The 23,626-nt window shown below is 45.6% G+C and overlaps 1 protein-coding gene across 3 annotated transcripts in view; it reads left to right on the top strand.

The window, feature by feature from the left end:
- The window catches only part of LOC138750514 (mitochondrial adenyl nucleotide antiporter SLC25A24-like), a 99,792-nt gene that overhangs the window by 54,842 nt on the left and 21,324 nt on the right, over positions 1–23,626 (top strand). For 2 of the 3 annotated variants that reach the window (XM_069912589.1, XM_069912590.1), the window contains exons 9-10: positions 9,885–10,035; positions 11,738–13,414. In XM_069912589.1, the coding sequence (XP_069768690.1) occupies positions 9,885–10,035; positions 11,738–11,922 (336 nt within the window). In that variant the 3' untranslated portion in view covers positions 11,923–13,414. Of the gene's footprint in view, positions 1–9,884; positions 10,036–11,737; positions 13,415–23,626 lie in introns of those variants that run through there. The other variant, XM_069912591.1, reaches the window with a different exon arrangement.

The raw sequence follows: 23,626 nt of genomic DNA, 5'->3' as shown, positions 1-23,626 counted from the left end.
GGGGCTGGTAGTCATGGTGAGGAGCTGGCTGATGGAGGACCTCAGTTTTCTTCAGGCTGACTTCCAGGCCAAACATTTTGGCAGTTTCCACAAAACAGGACGTCAAGTGCTGAAGAGCTGGCTCTGAATGGGCAACTAAAGCGGCATCGTCTGCAAAGAGTAGTTCACGGACAAGTTGCTCTTGTGTCTTGGTGTGAACTTGCAGGCGCCTCAGATTGAAGAGACTGCCATCCGTGCGGTACCGAATGTAAACAGCGTCTTTATTGTTGAGTTAAGTCACAAATAGATACAAATACTTCAAAACAGATCTCATTTTGGAATGCAGGAGTTATGCACAAGGTGGTGCCTACAATTCTGCAAAGACAATAAACTCCTGTGCTGAATGTCAGAAATAAAACTTCTCACACATGAGTCTCTTTAAAACTGATGACACGACAAGCTTTATTTACAAGTCTGCAGAGTTGGACTCAACTGGCTTCTCACCAGTTAAGCCCCGATACATACAGTGCATTGATTTTTATACCCTTATTGTTTGCCCTTCCCCTTCTTATTAATACTGTTTTAATTGGTTAGTATTGCAAAAGCATTCTAAGTATAACTGCATTTTTAATTATCACGTTCGTTACGTACGCTGCGAACTCTACATACACTAAATTCTGTTTCTCACCCTTCTTATCAATCTTTTGTCTCCTGCATGTCTCTCACTATGACCATGAAAAGATATGTTTAAAAAAAACATATCCAGCTGAACCTTTTGTCCTTGGCTGCTAGTAAGCTCCCTGTCCGTTCTGGCTTCCCTTTTTATGATTAATCATCACATTTTAACTTAAGTCATTTTAACCTAAATTCTCTATATATAACAATCCACCCCTTTCTCTCTTTAAAATGTGTGTATTATATATATATGAATGGGGATTTTAACTCGGGGAAGACAAACGTTTCATGATAAATTAATCTCGTGCTGAAGTAAAATTCTAACGGGGTCTCCCAGTCCCCCTGGTTGCATAGCCTGTTGGACCATGGAAATCACCAGGCTGTGTAGACAGGGAATAATACAGGGCAAAATAAGTAGGAGGAATAAAATACCTCCGATGACCCACAATAAGGTACGCCACCAGGTTCCTCCAAACCATTTGTCCATCCAATTCAATTTTGCAAAAGGATGCCAGGTTTGAACCGGTACATGGGACAAAGTACGAATATTATCAGCGATTTTTCGAATGGCTTGGCCATTATCATCAATCTGTAAGCAGCAGTTAGTCAAATTAAGCTTTCCACATACACCTCCTTCCGTGGCTAGGAGATAGTCTAGGGCCAGATGGTTCTGATATATAGCAGAGCGCATTTGACCTTGCTGGGATGCAAGTAATTGCAGGGCTAGAGCTGTTTGATTTGTAACAATTTCAAGGACTGCTTGCAAGCGAATAATGCGATTTAACATATAAATAGGAGTACGATAACCCCAGGATCCATCTTGAGCCCATGTAGCGGGACCATAATATTGAATTATGCGTTCTGGAGGCCAATCATCTCCCCATTGTCCCAAATGTACCGTGCTAGAGCGGGGCTGACGGTGTAATGTATCAAAAACCTTCACTCCTAATTTATGACCGTGATCGTGGGGTAGGAGGAAAAATTCTGGGCGGATTATTCCTAGGAAACAAGTTCCACTCCACTGTAAGGGGAGACGAGTATAAGCTTTATTACCACATACCCAGAATAATCCATTTGGGGATATTCCATACCCCCTTTCCCAAACTCTTTTAAGAACGGGGTTTGATTGGTATGGTCCTGTGATGGTGGAACTGGTACAATTCCAAAACTGAATACTGCTATTAGACAGGGGTAGGCAATTAGTTTTAAAAACAGTGGATAAGAACCAAGTCAGGGGTTTAGGAAACCAAGTGAAAATACCAGGCGAAATGCGAATCCATACAGCCTTGCAGGGACTTTTTCCTACTGGGTATTTGCCGGTTCGTGAGAGACAATAAAAACCAGAGGGGACGTTAGAGAGAGATCAAGTTTCTCTTGATCTCGTTCGGTTAGTTGTCCATATTCGGGAAATCATGGTCAATGAATTGAGGGACTCCCCCCACCAAGGCCATTGCTCTGACATCCGTGGACCCCCGCAGACCCAACAATTGGTTACATTAAAAGTTCCTGCAATTTTAGTTGCAAGATCTACAAAAAGGTTATCTCCCCCAACTGCATGACCGAAACTTTCATGGTTATTTGGATGGACTCGAACTAAGTCTGGCTGTCTTAAAGGGGCAGGCACTTTCGAGTGTGGAGTGGAACTTTTCATTGGAATAGTACGCTGGTGTATGCAAAACCAGAGTCCATCAGGGCATGGTGGGCCTGAGTCACCCTTCCAACCGTTAAGAGGGAAAGGAGTGGTATTAGGAATCTGTATATAATGACCCATATTATTTCCTTCTTTTTCCACACAAGGGGTATATGGATGTTGGGTGGTATTTTCTGCCCAGCATTTCTCAGGAACTGAGGTATGGGAAATAAAATTACCCTCCTTTCTTCCCCAAATGTGGTCCTGAAACAGGACCACTGTGTCTCTGCATTTCTTACATTTCACACCTGATAAAGACATAGGTAAACTAAGAAAAATCAAAGAACATAACAATAACATTGTGAATCAAGTCTTTCTGCGAAATCGCAAGGTAAGAGGTTTTTCTCCAGGAACACAAGTCCAATCTGAGTTCGTATCAGGGTCCTGAGGCGCCTCTTCTACAGGTCCCTTAAATCTGGATGCGTGCGTCCACCACTTCTCTCTTGTTCGTGCTGCAGCCTCTGTAGTTAAGAGAACTTGGTATGGACCTTCCCACTGGGGCTGGAGTTTTTCAGTTTTCCAGGTCTTGATGAGAATCCAGTCTCCTGGTTCCACTTTGTGTAAAGAAAAGTCTAGAGGCGGTGTTTGTGCCAATAGTCCTCTCTTTCGTAAATCTGTAAGAGAGCGTGACAGTGCCTGTAAATAGTTCCTAACAAATATATCCCCTTCCCCCAAGGTGGGACACCCCTCAACTGTACTCCAGAAGGGAAGCCCAAACATCATTTCATAAGGGGACAATCCTACATCTTTTCGTGGGGCAGTACGAATTCTCAATAAAGCCAGGGGCAGACACTTTATCCAAGGCATTTTAGTTTCCACCATTAATTTTGTCAATTGCATTTTTAGGGTTCCATTCATACGTTCAACCCTCCCTGAGCTTTGTGGATGCCAAGGGGTATGCAATTTCCAAGAGACCTGTAATGCATTACAAATCAATTGCTGGATTTTTGAAGAAAAATGTGGACCCCTGTCTGAGTCTATAGAATCCATTATACCATATCTGGGGATTATCTGTTCTAGGAGGAGGCGAGCTACTGTAGAGGCTGTAGCATTTACTGTTGGGAAGGCTTCCACCCATCGGGTAAAGTGATCTATTATCACTAACAGATACTTCCATCTTTGAACTTGAGGTAACTCTGTGAAGTCGATCTGGATACGTTGAAAAGGGCGTATGGCTAATGGTTGACCTCCCATGGTCCCTGTCCTCATTACCTTCTTATTAATTTTTGTGCATAGGTGACAATTCTGCACCTCCTGTTGGGCCAAGGTGTAGATTCCCTTACACACATATTCTCGAAGCACTGTGTCACATAAGGCTTGGGTGCCCCAGTGGCTCTGATGATGCAGGTGTTTTAAAATATTGCGAGTTATTTCTTTATTTAGAACCATTCTTCCATCTGGTGTCTTCCATGTTCCATCAGGCAGCTGGCTTGCGCCCAGCTGAGCCATGTCCTTTTCTTCCTTAGCAGTGAAAATGGGAGCCTTCTTTATGCCTTGTCTTATTGGGATTAAGGTCAGCAAACGGACTTCTTGTTGCATGGCTGCCCTTTTGGCTTCTTCATCAGCCAGTCTGTTTCCAATTGCTGTCGGGGTATCTCCCCTCTTATGGCTTGGTATGGAGACCACTGCTATTTCCTGGGGTAATGTCAAGGCTTCTAAAGTCAGAGTAATCATCTGTTCGTGTGCCAATTCCTTTCCTCTTGATGTAATTAGACCACGCTCCTTCCAGATCTTACCAAAGGTATGCACTACCCCGTATGCGTATTTGGAATCAGTGTAAATCGTTCCAATTTTCTTTGCCAGTATTTTGAGGGCTCTCTGCAAGGCATATAGTTCACAGGATTGTGCTGACCAGCTTCCGGGTAGTCTCGTGGATTCTACTACTTTCCAAGTATTTCCTTCTATTATAGCATACCCACTTCTTCTCATTCCGTCAACACATCTGGCGGAGCCGTCAATGTAGAATTCATATCCTTCTCCCAGCAGAGTATCGCAAAGGTCTTCTCGGGTCTTGGTCTGAAGATCTGTCAACTCGACACAGTCGTGCTCCACCTCTCTCTCTGTTTCACTGCCGTATAAAAACTGAGCTGGGTTGCAGCTATTAATCTTTGCAAACTGTAGATCTTCTCCGACCATTAAAATGGTTTCATACTTTAATATACGAGAATCAGTCAGCCATCGATGGGCAGTTTGTGTTAATAAAACACTCACAGAATGGGAGGTGTACACAGTCATCTTTCCTCCAAAAGTAAGTTTACGTGCTTCCTCTACCAACAGAGCAGCAGCCGCTACTCCCTGGATACACGTTGGCCATCTGCGAGACACTGGGTCCATCATTTTGGAAAGGAAAGCCACTGGGTGTCGCTGACCGCCTTTTTCCAGTGTTAAAACTCCCACAGCTGTTCCTTGGTTATGAGTGACAAATAGCTGGAAGGGCTGTTTTAAAGAGGGCAGAGTGAGTACTGGGGCTCGTGTCAGGCGATGCTTCAAGTCCTCAAACCATCCCTCCTCCTCCTGGGTCCATTTCAATGGATATTCATTTTCATTTGTCAGCTTTTCATACATAAACTTCACCAAAGCTGAGTAGTCCTCTATCCATAACCTACAGTAACCTAAGAGTCCCAGGAATTGTCTTATTTCCTTCTTATTACGGGGTAACGGCATTCTAGTGATTCCCGCAATCCGTTCAGGGGTAATCTGTCCTTTACTTATCTGGTGTCCCAGATATATCACAGTTCTCTCAACGAACTGTAACTTGTTCCTGGACACCCGTAGACCCTTTTTCCCCAGATAATTCAAGAGTCTAATTGTATCTCCCCTCATTTCTTGTTCCTTGGGTCCTGATAATAGTAAATCGTCCACATACTGCATTAGTTGGGAATTATCAGATTGTGGATAGTCCGCCAGGATTTGTTCTAGCATTCGTCCAAACAGGTTCGGAGATTCAGTGAACCCTTGGGGCAATACAGACCACCGAAGCTGTCTCCGTCTACCTGTCCATGGATTTTCCCATTCAAACGCAAACATATCTCTACTTTCCTCTTCTAATGGACACGTCCAGAAGGCATCCTTCAAGTCGATAACACTAAACCACTCATGGTCTGGGGGAATCCGACTCATAATAGTATAGGGATTAGGCACCACTGGGTGGCGGGTCTGAACAATAGCATTCAAACTTCTTAGATCCTGAACTAGGCGATAGGATCCATCTGACTTTTTCACTGGGAGTATAGGGGTGTTATAAGGTGACATGCATTCTTCTAATAGTCCGTCTCGTATTAGAGTCTCAATTACCGGCTGTAGCCCTTTTCTCCCTTCCAAAGAAATAGGATACTGACGTTTCCTTACCGGCTGATGACCTGGTATTAATGTGACATGTAATGGTGGGATGTCCAGACCTCCTCGATTTCCCTCCTTATACCAGACCCTCTCGTCAATCTGCCGTTCATCCTCTTCCTTTAAAGCACAGAGGTGGACTCGCACTTCTCCGTCCACAGGGAGAGCACCCAAACCTAGGAGAGCCTGTAAGTCCCTTCCTAGGAGGTTAAATCCAGCCGACGGTAACAACAAGAGGTCTTGTACCCCTTCTCTTTCTTCCAGTTTCACTGTTACTTGGGGAATTATTGATACCATTCTGGGAGCCCCTTCTATCCCAGAAATTGTCAAATTACTTTTTACAGGCTCAGTTCCGATTGGCACAGTTATTACACTACTTCGTTCCGCTCCTGTGTCCACCATAAACACCACCTCTTCTCCCTTGGGACCAATTTTTAGTTTTACCAGGGGTTCCCTCTTATACTTGGTCCCAAACATTTGGAACCCCTGACCCCCCTAATCTTCTTCCATAAGTTCGAGGGCACGCAATTCCCTCTTGTATCGGGGGCATTCCCTCTTAAAGTGTCCTTCCTCATTGCAGTAATAGCACTTAACGAACCTCCGGGGTCTTCCCTCTCTTGGATATCTTGGATTGTTTAGAGGAAGGTTTTGTTTTCTTTCCCCTCTGGATTCGGCATTCATCTGTCGGATAGTCTGTACCATAACCTTTGTCGCCCTCTTTTGATCTTCTTCTTCTCTCTGCACATATACTTTTTGCGCCTTTTTTAACAGGTCGCTTAGGGGTTTTTCGCTCCAGTCCTCCTCCTTTTCTAGTTTCTTTCTAATGTCCTGCCATGATTTGGAAACAAATTCAATTCGAATAAGCTGTTCACCCATTGGTGTACTAGGGTCCACGCCAGCATACTGTTGGACATTCTTTCTCACCCTCTCCAAAAAATCAGTAGGGGACTCGTCTTTCCCCTGGTGGTTCCCAAATGCCTTGGTAAAATTGTGACCCTTTGGCACAGCCTCCCGTATCCCTTTAATTGTCCACTCTCTATATTGTCTCATACTTTCCAATCCCTCGGGTGTTCGTTTGTCCCACCTGGGTTCTTTTAAGGGATATTTTTGTTCATGGGGTCTGGGGTCCCCAGGTTGTTCATATTCCCACATGAGGAGGGCAGCCCGTCGAATCATCTGCCTCTCCTGGGGTGAGAATAATGTTCCCATTATTGCCTGCATCTCTTCCCACGTATATGTGTTTGGTCCCAGGAATTGGTCGAGCTGTTCAGCCAGTCCTATAGGATCTTCCAATAACTTTTTCATTTCTTTCTTAAATCCCCGCACCTCTGTACTAATTAGGGGAACATTCACATATCCCGTTCCCCCTCCCGGTCCTCCCATAGGAACTTCCCTCAGGGGATTTAGGCTTATTGAAAACTTTGATGGTCCTGGACCAGTCTGGGATCTTGTCCAGGGTCGGTTTACCGGTGGAAGTTTAGGGTCCGACTCCCTTAATTCATCCTTTTTTTCCCAGCCCCTTTCGGGGCAATCAGATTCATCACTTTTCCCCTCCAGTAATGAGCTTTCCTCGGGCGCAGTAGGCACCGGGGGAATATAAGGAGGGGGAAGGTTGTCCAGAGGTTCCCACTTCTTTTCTCCCGCTACCCTCAATTTAAAACATTTTGTTAAGGATCCTGGCCAGGGAACCCAACAAAATGCATATGCTGACTCTTCTTTATTCACCTTTGGTCTCGAATTTACATATATGTTTAATGCTTGTCTAACCCAATCCTCATCAGATCCAAATTTCGGCCACCAGACCGAGGAACCTTTGATAGGTTGTTTCGACCAAAGGAGACCATATTGGATCATCTTTTTCTTGTTTTTGTCTCGATATCTTTTACTATCCCAATTTTCAAACATTCTCCCCAAAGGGCTGTGAAGGGGAAATCCCAGGAATTGTCCTGAATTTTCAGACGAGCCCTTAGATTTTGATCCTCCCATTTTCCCACCTAGATCTGTTTATCGTTGCTGAGGACCTTCTCGTTCTGGACCCTACTCCCTTCTTCTCAGACGCCTCGTCGGAGGTACTGTCCCTCCTTCGGTTACCGCTGAGGTTTCCCTGGGGTTGACCCCTCTCTTCTCGGCACTTCGTCGGAGGTGCTGTCCCTCCTTCGGTTACCGCCGAGGTTTCCCTGGGGTCTATCCTAGAGTCCCACGACAGGGTCCTCACGCCACGACAAAAGCTCTATACCTGATCTATTACGTTAGGTTTTTTTTATCCAAACAGGTGTATCCCGTTACACCTGTTACCCAATCCCCACACCACAATCGTAAGTCGTCACTTACCGGTGTCTTCCCGGGGATTGAACCGTCACCCTTCTCCTCTCCGTCTTGTCGTGTCACCTTGTCCGGATACCACTCGCTCAAGCCGCCCGAAGCGACGAGTAAGGGACTAGGAGCCGCTGAACTCAGCGGGGTGCACCACCTCCGATGTCCCTCTTCTCGCCTCCCCTCACGGCCGGAGTGTAGATCCCGGATGAGCCCCCATTTGTCAGAAATAAAACTTATCACACATGAGTCTCTTTAAAACTGATGACACGACAAGCTTTATTTACAAGTCTGCAGAGTTGGACTCAACTGGCTTCTCACCAGTTAAGCCCCGATACATACAGTGCATTGATTTTTATACCCTTATTGTTTGCCCTTCCCCTTCTTATTAATACTGTTTTAATTGGTTAGTATTGCAAAAGCATTCTAAGTATAACTGCATTTTTAATTATCACGTTCGTTACGTACGCTGCGAACTCTACATACACTAAATTCTGTTTCTCACCCTTCTTATCAATCTTTTGTCTCCTGCATGTCTCTCACTATGACCATGAAAAGATATGTTTAAAAAAAACATATCCAGCTGAACCTTTTGTCCTTGGCTGCTAGTAAGCTCCCTGTCCGTTCTGGCTTCCCTTTTTATGATTAATCATCACATTTTAACTTAAGTCATTTTAACCTAAATTCTCTATATATAACACTGAAGATTTATAACACAAGGTCCAAATAGAAGGGCCCTTCTTAGGAAACTGATAAGATCTCTCATAAATTGATTTTGGGAGTTAGTGAAGTGTGCTGTTTTAGGAGGGTTATGTGATTTTGAAAGCCAAGAGAGTCAATAGGTTTTTTTTCTCTGTGTGTGACACAGAGAGACACTGCTGGTCTTCTGCAATGGCTTTTGGAAGCTTGTTTGAAACCCCATTTTGAAGACGGGTTGTGAGTTCTCAGGTCAGCCTGTTCAAAACCTTTTTGTCCATTCAAGAGGAGATGGCTGGCTTTATAATGTTTCACCTGAGATAAGGAAAACTGAAAAGTAACTCTGTGGTGACCTGAAAGAAAGAGGTTATCATCTGGAGAACCTTGATGGGCAAGTTTCTTTGGCAAGACACTGGAGTGGCTGATCAGAAGGAATCAGTTTGTATGTGTCCAACGAGCAACAAATCTCTCTCTCAAAACTGACAAGAACCTTCCTGAGCAGTAACCATTTACCTTTCAAGATTCATAAATGTTAAATTCTGTGCACAGTATAAGAATTGCCAAATATCGGTGAACTTGGCAGAGTGAGAAGTGAGATTGGACTGTGAATCAAAGAACTTTTCTGAACTTGCACACACATTACATATATATGCGCTTAGAATTAGAAGGGTATTAAGTTAATAGTAATAAGTTAAAGTTTAAAAATTAAAAGTAACTTTTGTTTAAGTAACCATTTGTCATGGTGAATTTCTTTGCTGATGGGTTTTGGGGTCCTCTGGGCCCGTAACACCTGCAACTCCCTCCTTCATCCTGACATATCCTTCTCAATCTTCTCTGCACTCTTTCTCTTACTGGTATGTTTACTGTAGTTTTTAGCAACCAAAATTGGCCTCACCAATGTCTTGTACAACTTACCATCATATCCCAGCTCCTGCACTCAATACTTTGATTTAAATCTATTTTTTAAGTCTTGATGCAGAATTGCCATAGACTCAATTACAAAGATTAGGGGGCAGGGAGGTCACAGGTGAGGAGGAAAGGGAAAACGCAAGGACAGAAACGTCACCACTTAGATTGGAAATATATTGGATTCACTGTTGGGTAGATGTGATGAAGAGAGCTCAGGGTGTGTGTTCCTCTCACAGCTCCCGTTCTTCTCTCCCACTGCACCCCCCCCCCCCCCCCAACCTTGTAGACATTGAAGAAGACCTGGCTGAATAAATATGCCAAGGATACAGCAGACCCGGGGGTGATGGTGCTGTTAGCATGTGGCACGACTTCCAGCACTTGTGGACAGCTGGCGAGTTACCCCTTGGCCCTGATCAGGACAAGAATGCAAGCACAAGGTAAGCAACCGCCCTGCCCTGCCCCGCCCTGCCCTCAGGTAGTGCCTGGAGTTATGGGATAGATGCAACTCCCAGCATGCCAAAGGTGTGACCCATTCCTAAGGCACTATGACCCTGTGACAGTCGTGCCCACCCTTAGCAGGCACATCAACCCCCATAGTTACAAGATGAGGTGGTGGTCATTTAAAACTGAGGTGCATAGGAACTTCTCACAGAGGGAGGTGAATTTTCTCAATCCTAGAGGTCATGGAGACTGGATCACTGAGGATTTAAAGAGGAGGGGTGTGGAGACTGGATCACTGTGGATTTAAGGAAGAGAGGTGTGGAGACTGGATCACTGGGGATTTAAGGAAGAGAGGTGTGGAGACTGGATCACAGGACTTAAGGAGGGTGTGGAGACTGGATCACAAGAGGAGGGGTGTGGAGACTGGATCACTGGGGATTTAAAGAGGGGGTGAGGACACTGGATCACTGGGGATTTAAAGAGGACGGGTGTGGAGTCTGGATCACAAGTGTTTAAAGAGGACGGGTGTGGAGTCTGGATCACTGGAGTGTTTAAAGAGGAGGGGTGTGGAGACTGGATCACTGGGGATTTAAAAAGGAGAGGTGTATAGAATGGATCACAGGTCTTAAGGAGGGTGTGGAGACTGGATCACAAGAGGAGGGGTGTGGAGACTGGATCACTGGGGATTTAAAGAGGACGGGTGTGGAGTCTGGATCACTGGAGTGTTTAAAGAGGAGGGGTGTGGAGACTGGATCAAGGGGATTTAAAGAGGGGATGTGGAGACTGGATCAGTGGGGATTAAAAGAGGAGGGGTGCAGAGACTGGATCACTGGGGATTAAAAGAGGAGGGGTGTGGAGACTGGATCACTGAGGACTTAAAGAGGGCCGGTGTGGAGACTGGATCACTGGGGATTTAAAGAGGGGTGAGGACACTGGATCACTGGGGATTTAAAGAGGACGGGTGTGGAGTCTGGATCACTGGAGTGTTTAAAGAGGAGGGGTGTGGAGACTGGATCAAGGGGATTTAAAGAGGGGATGTGGAGACTGGATCAGTGGGGATTAAAAGAGGAGGGGTGCAGAGACTGGATCACTGGGGATTAAAAGAGGAGGGGTGTGGAGACTGGATCACTGAGGACTTAAAGAAGGCCGGTGTGGAGACTGGATAACTGGGGATTAAATGCGGAAGGAGATAAATGTTTGCAAGATTGTCGACGCAAGGAACAAATATAGTGATTTCGAGGAATGATGTTCCAGCACAGACTAGAAAGGCCGAATAGCCTGTTTCCTGTGCTACGGTGTTATATGATTCTAATACAATTCATTAGGTAAATGGAACTAAGAAAATTAGCAGGTTATGCAGTCGGGAACTGTAGCCAGTTGTTAGCGTCGGTTAACAGTTGCCACAACACTGAGAGTCTCCACTGTGATATTGGTTTCTATCCTGCAAGTTGTGGGGAGATGAGACCTGATCACAGTGAGCAGTGGGACTGAGTTGATGGGCCAGTGTACTGATTGCTCTTCCACCTCTCTCATCCCATGAGCTGCTGAGTATTTCCAGTCATTTTTGAATTGATCCAGAGCTCAATGTGACTCCATTCCAAGTCCAGTGGTCATCTGGGATAATTACCTGCCCAAGGTAATGTGCCCACATTGGCCCATTGTGAACCCTTGTTAACGGAGGAACCAATGTCTTTTTAGCCTCGTTGGAGGGATCACAACAACTAAGCATGATGGGGCTCTTCCGGAGCATCGTGGACAAAGAGGGCCCCTTAGGGCTGTACAGAGGACTGGCCCCAAACTTCATGAAGGTGATTCCTGCAGTTAGCATCAGCTACGTGGTCTATGAGCGCATGAGGATGCTTTTGGGGATGCAGTCCAGCTAAAAACTCGAGTGCATCTGCTCCAGGAACCAGATCTCACCAAATGGCCAAATTCAAACCTTGAAACCTCAGGCATTTAGTTTCCTTCTGTCCGAGCCCTCACCTCCCACATCCTTATCCATCCAAGTACCAAGAGTCATAGCCTGACAGCACTGAAACAGGGCCTTCAGCCCATCTGGCCTGTGCTGATGGCATAGGGTATCCACTGACATTAACCTCATTGGGGAATGGCAACTTGAGCCTCCACAAGGAAACTGATCGTTTCTCGGCTTAGTTACACCAAAATGTGAGGCCATTCTTCCCCTTGATCACTTTGAATGAGATCGTAGCGAAGTTCATCCACCACTTCGGTACTGTGCTGCCCCCAGATCCCTGCATTGAACACCTTAATCGTAGATTTAAAGGTGTAAACTGAAGAGAGAATCTTCCATTGGAGATTTATGGAAAGTCCACATCTCAAGAATCTTTGAGAAGATTCCTAAATTCACCTCAGAATCTTGAGTGATTGGTTTATGGTTGCAGGAGAAAATGAAGGAAGTTGAAGGAATCTGAAATTCTGGGTCTTGGAGCAGCACAGTGATGTGGCAGGTAGTCAGTGCCATTGCCTCACAGTTCCTGGGACCCAGGTTCAATCTCATCCTCCGCCGCTTCTGTGTCGGGTTTGCACGTTCTCCCTGTGACTGTATGGGTTTTACCTGGATGGGGGGTACTCTGGTTTTCTTCTACATTCCACAGACCTGTGTAGCAGTGGGTTAATTGTACCCGGTGTGTGGGCTAGGGAGAGAATCTGGGGGAGGTAAGGGGGAAATAGAATGAGGCCAGTGTTGGATTAGACCTTGATGGGTCAGCCCAGGATCAGTGGGCTGAACAGCCTGAGTCCATGCACAATGACTCTGACATGTCACCAATTTGATGGACTAAGAATCCTTCTGTACCTCACACCTAACGTAGCACTTCTGCAGAAACGTTGGGTCTTCGTGACCAGGCTGAAGCCAAAATGCATCCTTAAACCCTCCCATCGATTTTTATCTGGATAAGAAAATCATATGTGTGCCTTCTGTTGGTGGCGGGAACCATCCTGTGCATTATAACACAATATTTCCTCATATATTCAATCTCTGGAAACAAAACACTCCAATCAAATTTGAGCTTGGCTTTAATTTTGCAAATAATCAAATAATCCTTGGCTTCCAGTAAATGCAGCTTTATTCAAATCAAATGCATTAAAAAATATGTGCTTTTCATATTTTGTTTGTTATGGGTGGGAATTTGTCACTAATGTGAGTCAGTTACCGCAGGAGTGACTGGGACTTGATACGGATTCAGCCTGTGATAACTTTTCAAGCCAATAATGGCGGTAAATCAAGCAACGTTTGGTTCAGATTAAATCTGAAGTAGTTATGCTGAGTGGGTACCTTTGTATCTCACTTGTACATTTGTCTTTTATTTTGTATTATATTCACTTGAATTTTTATCAATAAATTGCTCTGGTGTATTTTTCTGTTTGTAGAAATTTACATTTTTTTAAATGTAGATATACAGCAGGGTATTTTGGCCCATGGTCCATGCTGCCCAATTACACCCAATTAACCTACTCCCCTGGCATGTTTTGAACAGTGGGAGGAAACCAGAGCCCCCAGGGAAACCCACGCAGACACGGGGAGAACAAACTCCTGACAGACAGTGCGCATTGAAACCCCAATCCGGTCCCCATCTCAGGTGCTGTAAAGGCATTGTGCTAACTGCTATGCCAACCAAGGCTTGATGATCACTGTGGTAAAGCAACATGTCATTGAAACCAAGTCTGTCCAGATGGCATGGCTGCTAGATGTTCACCTGAGCATAAAACAGGAACACAGTAGTTTGGGCAGAAACAGAGTCAATATCTCAATCTGAGGAACAGCCCCTCATTCCGTCTGGGCACCCTCCATCCTGATGTCATTAACATTGTCCTCCTGTATCTGTTTACCCCCCCCCCCAATCTATGGCTATGACTCCTCTCTTCCCCCTCCCCTTTTTCCTCTGTCTCCTTTCCCCCAGCGCTGCATTCACAGGGCCACCACTCCTCACTTTCATCCCCTATCCTCCTGTTCATACCCGCATATCGCCCTTTGTTGGTCTGTACTTAACCCACTTTTAATTTGGGTGTCTGCCTGCTTTGGACTCAGTAAATCCAGAAGTACTGGAGGAACTCAGCTGGTCTCACTGCGTCCACAGGAAGTAAAGATAGATAACCAACCTTTTAGGCCTGAGCCATTCTTCAAGGTATGAGTGAAAAGAGACAGGTGTTTATTTTAAAAGGTTGGGGAAAAAAGGGAAGAATGAGAGGGGGAGGAGTCCAGACCAAAGGTGTTAATTGGATACGATGAGAGGAGGTGAAAATTGATTTGGCTTTGTCAAAGGAGACAGGGAAGAGAGATGGAGAGAGACAGAGCTGGAGGAAAGGAGACTGAGGAAGATGGTGGGAGTGTCTAATGGAAACCGGAGAAGTCGATGTTAATTCTATCCGGTTGGAGGGGGCCCAGTCGGAAGATGAGGTGATGTTCCTCCAATTTACAGGTGGTCTCAGACTGGCAGTACGAGACCATGGACAGACATGTCGGCAAGGGTGTGGGACGGGGAATTGAAATAGCTGGTCACTTGGTGATCCACGCTATTGCAGTGGACAGAGCCGAGGTGCACAACAAAGTGATCTCCCAGTCTGCACTCAGTCTCTCTGGTGTAAAGGAGACCACAATGGGAGCACCAGATACAATAGGTGACCCCTGCAGATTCACAAGTGAAATGTGGCTTCACTTGGAAGGACTGTTTGAGGCCCTGAATGGCGATGTGCGAGGAAGTGTGGGCGCAAGTGGAGCATCTCCTCCAGTCACAGGTATGATTCTCGCTTGGGGTTCATATCCAGGATAAGCCCCCATACAATGTTACGAGCCCAGAGGACCCCAAAACCCAGCAGCAAAAGATATTCACCAAGACAAATGGTTACTTAAACAAAAGTTGCTTTTAATTATCTTTAAACATGAAAACAGAATCAAACTTTAACTTATCGCGATTGACTTAACTAACCTAACAACCCCCTTCAAATTCTAAGCACACATGTATATAATGTGTGTGTAAGTTCAGACAAGTTCTTTGGTCCACAGTCCAATCTCACTTCTCATTCCTCCAAGTTCACTGGTTGCAGGCAATTCTTATACTGTGCATAGAATTTAGTATTTATAAAATTCACCAAGCTTTGGTGCTTGAAAGGTAAATGGTTACCACTCAGGAAGGTTGTTGTTGGTTTTCAGAGAGAGATTTGTTGTACGCTGGACACCCAGCCACTTCAGTGTCTTGCTGAAGAAACTTGCCCCATCAGGGGGAGGATCTTTCTTTAAGGTCACCAGAGTTCATTCTTGTTTCTCTTATTTCAAGTGAAAGATTAGACAGCCAGTCCTCTCCTCTTGCATGAACCACAAGGGCTTTGACCAGGGTGAACTAAGCACTCACAACCTGTCTTCCAAATGGGGTTTTTCACAAGGTTGTCTATTCCACTCCCAGCTGATGTAACACTGTAGAAGTGATATCTGAGTCTCTCACACAGAGAAAAAGCCTGTTTTACTCTCTGCTTGCATAACCACATGACCCTCCAAGTTCCCCTCAAGACTGTCTGCGGCTCCGACAAGCTCTTTCATCTGTTGCCTTTTTGTGAACAACAATCCATTAGTGAAGTCTCTTGGGCACTCGCCAAAGCTTTTGCAGAGGTTCTGAGGCCCCGATATGTCTAGCATGGGGCAGAACTCCAGTATTTTAAATAAGATCTGTTTTAAAGTGTTTGTATGTGACCTACACTAACAAACCCTGCCCCAATTTATCACCCAAAAACATATATACTCTGTCACAGTACCAAGGGGGTGATGGATGCGAAGGGAGGAGTGGTCAAGGGATGAGTGAACAAGGGAGTCGTGGAGGGAATGGTCCCTGCGGAAGGCAGAGAGGGGAGGGGAATATGTGTCTGGTGGTGGGGTCACGTAGTAGATGGCAGAAATGGCAGAGGACGATGTGTTGGACGTGGAGACTGGTGGGGTGGTAGATGAGGACAAGAGGAATCGTGTCCTTGTGCATGGGTGTGGAGGGGGCTGAGTTGATAGCCAATGGGGGGAATCTGTTGTTTGAAGAAGGAGGACATTTCCAATGATTGAGCATGGAAGATCTTGTTCTGGGAGCAGATGCGACAGATATGAGGAATGGAATGGAATCCTTACAGTGGGCAGGGTTGGAAGAGGTGTAGTCGAGGTAGGTGTGGGAGTTGGTGGGTTTGTAGAAAATGTCTGTCAAGAGTTTGATGAAGGGCGCAGGCCTGAAATATTCGTTATATATCTACCTGCTATGGATGCTGTAAGACCTCCTGAGTTCCTCCAGCATCTCTGTGTTTTCACCATGTCTCAAGAACTTCTGTGAGATTGTGCAAATGCTGTTGGACTTACTGAATTTAGACATACAGCACAGTAACAGGCCCTTTCGGCCCACGAGCCCGTGCTGCCAAATTACACCCAATTAACCTACAACTCCCGATACGTTTGAATGGTAGAGGAAACCGGAGCTCCCTGGAAAAACCCACGCAGACACGGGGAGAACATACAAATTCCTCACGGACAACACTGGATTCGAACCCCGGTCCCGATCGATGACGCTGTTACAATGTTGTGTTAACCACTACACGAACTGTGCCACCCTGATTCCATTCCAAGTGATTCCAGCATTTCAGTTTAAACTTGGATTTTCAGCACATGCTGAAAATAAATCACCCACTCACAAACACACTGCTGGAGGCATAGACACCTCTCCCATTGTCTTTGGCTTGGCTTCGCGGACGAAGATTTATGGAGGGGGTAAAAGTCCACGTCAGCTGCAGGCTCGTTTGTGGCTGATAAGTCCGATGCGGGACAGGCAGACACGGTTGCAGCGGCTGCAGGGGAAAATTGGTTGGTTGGGGTTGGGTGTTGGGTTTTTCCTCCTTTGCCTTTTGTCAGTGAGGTGGGCTCTGCGGTCTTCTTCAAAGGAGGTTGCTGCCCGCCAAACTGTGAGGCGATATCAGCCCACTGGCGGTGGTCAATGTGGCAGGCACCAAGATTTCTTTAGGCAGTCCTTGTACCTTTTCTTTGGTGCACCTCTGTCACGGTGGCCAGTGGAGAGCTCGCCATATAACACGATCTTGGGAAGGCGATGGTCCTCCATTCTGGAGACGTGACCCACCCAGCGCAGCTGGATCTTCAGCAGCGTGGACTCGATGCTGTCGACCTCTGCCATCTCGAGTACTTCGACGTTAGGGATGAAAGCGCTCCAATGGATGTTGAGGATGGAGCGGAGACAACGCTGGTGGAAGCGTTCTAGGAGCCGTAGGTGATGCCGGTAGAGGACCCATGATTCGGAGCCGAACAGGAGTGTGGGTATGACAACGGCTCTGTATACGCTTATCTTTGTGAGGTTTTTCAGTTGGTTGTTTTTCCAGACTCTTTTGTGTAGTCTTCCAAAGGCGCTATTTGCCTTGGCGAGTCTGTTGTCTATCTCATTGTCGATCCTTGCATCTGATGAAATGGTGCAGCCGAGATAGATAAATTGGTTGACCGTTTTGAGTTTTGTGTGCCCGATGGAGATGTGGGGGGGCTGGTAGTCATGATGGGGAGCTGGCTGATGGAGGACCTCAGTTTTCTTCAGGCTGACTTCCAGGCCAAACATTTTGGCAGTTTCCGCAAAACAGGACGTCAAGCGCTGAAGAGCTGGCTCTGAATGGGCAACTAAAGCGGCATCGTCTGCAAAGAGTAGTTCACGGACAAGTTTCTCTTATGTCTTGGTGTGAGCTTGCAGGCGCCTCAGATTGAAGAGACTGCCATCCGTGCGGTACCGGATGTAAACAGCATCTTCATTGTTGAGGTCTTTCATGGCTTGGTTCAGCATCATGCTGAAGAAGATTGAAAAGAGGGTTGGTGCGAGAACACAGCCTTGCTTCACGCCATTGTTAATGGAGAAGGGTTCAGAGAGCTCATTGCTGTATCTGACCCGACCTTGTTGGTTTTCGTGCAGTTGGATAATCATGTTGAGGAACTTTGGGGGACATCCGATACGCTCTAGTATTTGCCAAAGCCCTTTCCTGCTCACGGTGTCGAAGGCTTTGGTGAGGTCAACAAAGGTGATGTAGGTAGGCACAAAAGGCAGAACCCACTCCAGCCAAGCCCAGAGGCGTAGGCTCTCAGACTGTGACAACAGGTGCATACTTCTTACACTGCTACAGACACACCCCTATAGCCTATGCAGCCACACAGTCACAGACATGCCCACCACAACTGCATAGGTACACACACTTCAGGTTCGCTTACCATCGCAGGTGCCTGCACCACTACAGCCTCCCCATGCTGAAATTCACAACATTACAGGCATCCACGTTGCTACAGGCACTTCGCCAGAGGGACACACACACCACCTATGTGGACCAATGACCTGAGAAGGAAGGGTGATGTGTAGAAGGTTCAGGGAGTTGGGTTTGATGTTGAAGGACAGGGCCTCCAGTGTTGTAATCTCAGGATTACTACACGTTAATTTTCTACGGTGAAAATCCTATGGGTTTCTACATGTATACTAAGAGCAAAAGGACAGTAAGGGACAAAATTGGTCCACTTGAAGATCAGAGTGGCCAACTTTGTATGGAGCCAAAAGAGACGGGGGAGATTTTAAACGGGCTTTTCATCAGTATTCACTCAGGGAATGGGCACAGTTGTGGGAAGTAAGGAAAACAAGCAGTGAGGTTGTGTTACCAATACAAATTAAAGAGGAGGAAGTGCTTGCTGTCATAAAGCAAATAAGGGTGGATAAATCCCCAGGTCCTGACAAGATATTCACATGGACCTTGAGGGTGGCTGGTGTAGAAATTGCAGGGTCACTGCCAGATATGATTAACTTAGTCACGGGTGTGGTGCCAGAAAATTGGAGGGTGGCTCACATTGTTGCATTGTTGAAAACGAGCTCCAAAAGTAACCCTGGAAATTATAGGCCGGTGAGCCTGATAGCAGTTGTAGGTACATTATTGAAAGGTGTTCTAATAGATCTGATATAGAATTACTTGGATAGCCAGAGACTGATTAGGAATAAACAACATGGCTTTATGCGTGGTAGGTCTTGTTCAACCAATCTTAACAGTTTTTCAAGGAGGTTACCAGGAAAGTTGATGAAGGAAAGGCTGTGGATGTTGTCTACATGGACAAGCCTTTGACAAGGTCGCACACGGGAGGTTAGTCAGGAAGGTTCAGACACTCAGTATTTATGGTGAAATTGTGAAGTGGATTCGACAATAGCTGGACGGGAGAAGCCAGAAAGTGGTGGTGGTGGATGATGCTTCTCAGACTGGAGGCCTGTGACTAGTGGTGCCTCAGGGATCCGTGCTGGGACCATCAATGTTTGTCATTATATCAGCGAAATAGATAATAATAATGTGGTAAATTGGATCAGCAAGTTTGCAGATGACACTAAGATTGGACATGTTGTGGACAGTGAGGGAGGGTTTCAAAGTTTGCAGAGGGATCTGGAACAGCTGGAAAAATGGGCTGCAAAATGGCCAATGAAATTTAATGCAGACAAGTGTGAGGTGTTGCATTTTGGAAGGACAAACCAAGGTAGGACGTACACAGTAAATGGTCGGGCACTGAGGAGTGCGGTAGAACAGAAGGATCTGGGAATATAGATACATAATTCCCTGAAAGTAGCGTCACAGGTGGATAGGGTTGTAAAGAAAGCTTTTGATATATTGGCCTTCATAAATTAAAGTATTGAGTTCAGGGGTTGGGATGTTATGGTGAAGTTGTATAAGACATTGGTGAAGACATATTTGGGGAATTGTGTGCAGTTTTGGTCACCGAACTACAGGAAAGATATCAATAAGATAGAAAGAGGGCAGAGAAAATTTATTAGAATACAGAAGAGCAGAAAGATTTAGGAGTAACGGTACATCGTTCCCTGAAGGTAGAAACTCACGTGAATAGGGTGGTGAAGAAGGCTTTTAGTATGCTGGCCTTTATCAATCATTGCATGGAATATAGGCGTTGGGAGGTGATGTTGAGATTGTATAAGACGTTGGTGCGGCCTCATTTGGAGTTCTGTGTGCAGTTCTGGTCGCCTGATTATAGGAAGGATATAAACAGAGTGGAGAGAGTACAGAGAATGTTTACCAGAATGTTACCTGGGTTTAAGCATCTAGAGTATAGGGAGAGATTGGACAGATTAGGTCTTTATTCTTTGGAGCATAGAAGGTTGAGAGGGGATTTGATAGAAGTATTTAAGATTATGAAAGGGATAGACAGAATGGATGTGGATAGACTATTTCCGTTAAGAGGAGGAAAGATTAAAACAAAGGACATGAGTTAAGAATAAAGGGGCAGAGGATTAGAGGTAACATGAGGGGGAACTTCTTTACTCAGAGAGTGGTAGCCGTGTGGAATGATCTTCCGGGAGAAATAGTGGCGGCGGAGTCAATTGTATTATTTAAGAAAAGGTTGGACAGGTCTATGGATGAGAAGAAGATGGAGGGTTATGGGCATTGTGCAGGGAGGTGGGACTAGAAAGGGGTGTTTGGTTCGGTGCGGACTAGAAGGGCCTAATGGCCTGTTTCCGTGCTGTAATTGTTATGTTATGTTGCCCGGACTTCAGGAACTGAGTTACAGGGAAAGGTTAAACAGGTTAGGACTTTATTCCTTGGAGTGTAGAAGAATGAGGGGAGATTTGATCAAGGTATTTAAAATTATTGATATTTACTTGATTACTATTTCACTTAAGCAATGATATTTACATTAATCTCAGACCGAGGTTGGACACTGACTCAACACACACGACGAACAGGGACTCTTACACACACCTGGTTCTCTGTACAAACAAGCCTGCAGCTCTCTGGAAGTATTGATCTACCGCAATACTATGGTTCAGCACACCTTAACTGTGACACTTCCAGCGATGTCCACAGTAGCGACCTGGCATAGAGTGGACCATGAGGCAGAGAGAAAGAATGTGCTGTGCATTGCTGTTATGTACAGTGCTAATCTGTGCTTTGAGCCAACGATGACCTGAGGTGATTTAAATTAGCCAAAGGCAAAGTGTGCACTAATGGGTGGCCAGATTCCAACCTTGATTGACAGGTGACATGTGATGCATCATCAATTACTTGAAAGGCTTTTGTGGAGAAACTAATTGGCTTTTATTCACTTACAACACAAGCACACCCCTACTGTTCAACTGTCCTGCACTGAGCTTCGAGGGCTGTGGAACAGTCATCTTTATACAGGAGCCTATGGGGAGGGGCCACAGGTACAATCGGCTGATAGGTGAGCCCGACCTAACAATTATACATAACAGAGGTTTACCACATTGTGACTTCGAACAAGTTTCAGACGGGGAGAACACATGACCACCTGCAATACACACATTCCAGATGGGCTGTGCGGCCACGTTTTCTCCACACACATTCCATCCCTTGGAAGACACATTACTCTTCAATCACTACAAAGACATTCAACAACTCTATGTACATGTTATAATTATTTAAAAAAAAGGAAAAGAACAAAAGGACGTGTTATAAAATACCAATCAAGTGGATCAATAGATACACCAGTGCCTTCCATGTGCTGGACAAGGCACACAATCAAATTCAATGACAATACCTCACCAGCTCCCCCCCACCCCCCCACCCATCCCCTCCCCTCCCCTGACCAAACAGAGTCACTGTGTTACCAATGGAGCAGGGTGATGTGGGTGGGTAAAGAAAGAAATTTGTCTGGTCACCAACTCTGGTTTCTCCGGGTTGGCTGACAAACGTGATCACTTTTATCACCAACTCCTGCAAGCAGGCAGGGCATGATCATCTAGTAGTGCCAGAGACTTCTCTTGGCATGAGCATCCCGTACCTTGACATCCCTAAGCACAGAGCCCAAATGGACAGCCATGCAGGTGACCGACATACATCCAGTGTGTACCTGGAGTGTCCTGTTTTTCTGGGCTGTCATCTGACACCAGGATGCCATTCCTGCTCGTGTACTCTTTAAATGGATGCCACAAGGCCCTGTGTTGGATCCCAGTAACGAGAGCCAGGAGGAGTCGGGACTAAAAATTGACCAATTTGTGATTTTTAAATAAAAGCTCCTGAAGCTTATCCATGACAGAGAAGGAATTTGGGGGGCCCCCTCAGCTCCCAAATGAAACAGCGCCATGGCTAGGTGTTCGCCTGGCTGCTGGTGGTATCAGACCCCTCGCCCGGTTAGCCCCTTAGCAGAATAGTCCCACATCTCACAGTGACCATATATGTGCCCGCCCAAGCTCCCACCATTTTCGGATACCTCCCTTTTTTTGGAGGGTTGGCAGGATGCCCTCATGGTAGGTCTTGGACCATGTGGGCACTGGTTGTGCTTGCAAAGGCTCAAACACACAGGTAGGAGGATGTGTCATGGAACTCAATTTCCTCATGGTCATCACCATCTGTAGCGCAATCAATGACTATTTGCAGACATGAAGCAAGAGTCAAAGGCTTTATTGATCAGAAGACCCAGGTGTGTCTCTACATGCTGCTGGCTCATGTCCAATACAGGTATGAGAAAGGAGACTAGGGCTCTCAGCCTTTATTAGGGGATCTTATGGGAGGGGCTACAGGCACAGAAAGCAGGCCAGCCTGCCCATCCCAGTGAGGACATGCCTGGACGTGCTCACAGTACCGTGTTTCACCACACTGTAATGGATAAATATTGGGAGGAATTTGGTATGATTAGTGGGTTACATACATACACACATTTTAAAACATCTTATTTGAAATACTGAAGAATTCATATTCAGTAACATTGCAGGATCTATGGAGAATGCTTTGCACATTTCACAAATAGGTGCTAATTGAAATGATGTCATGAAATGAATAGACCATTGTTTGGAAGAGGAGACAAACTGCCTGTTTGCAGGTACCTACAGGGAGCTCACAGAAAGGTCACTCCTGGGTTTTTATCTAAGACAACAGATGGGAGCAGAAGGATCACTCCTGTTATTTGCTGAAGGATGGGGGCTTTTGCAAGTGAGAGAATCACATGGGCTTTCTGGTAGTTGGAGAGAGAGGGAGAGAAGACAAGTTCTCTCAGCCAGTGTGTGTGTGAGACACTGAAAGCACCTGAACAGTGCAAACCAGGAAGAGCTGGTTGGAAACAGAAAGCTCCAGAGCAGTGGATGGCTGGAAATGCTATCTGTCTGATGTTTCTCTTGGAATAAGCAGAACAGAAAGGATCCCTGTGGTGGCCTGAAAGAAAGAGATTATCATCTGGAGAGAACCCTGATGGGGCAAGTTTCATCAGCGAGACATTGAGGTGACTAATGGTGGTACCTCAGTTGTGGAAATCCTGGAACAACAAATCTCTCTCTGCAAACCTTACAAGAACCTTCCTGAGCAGTAAACATTTACCTTTCAAGCACCAAAGCCTGGTGAACTTTATACATGTTAAATACTGTGCACAGTCTAAGAATTGCCTGAATCCAGAGAACTTGGAAGAACGAGGTGAGATTGAACTGTGAACAAAAGAACTTTTCTTAAATTTATACACATATTACATACCCATGCACTTAGAATTAGAAGGGGGTTAATTTGGGTTAGTTAAGTATAGAGATAAGTTAAGGTTTGATTCTGTTTTCATGTTTAAAGATAATTAAAAACAACTTT

Source organism: Narcine bancroftii, unplaced genomic scaffold, assembly GCF_036971445.1.
Source record: "Narcine bancroftii isolate sNarBan1 unplaced genomic scaffold, sNarBan1.hap1 Scaffold_160, whole genome shotgun sequence".
NCBI classification, from domain to species: domain Eukaryota; kingdom Metazoa; phylum Chordata; class Chondrichthyes; order Torpediniformes; family Narcinidae; genus Narcine; species Narcine bancroftii.
The sequence above is the reverse complement of the archived record's forward strand: the minus strand, read 5'-3'. Positions and strand labels throughout refer to the sequence as shown.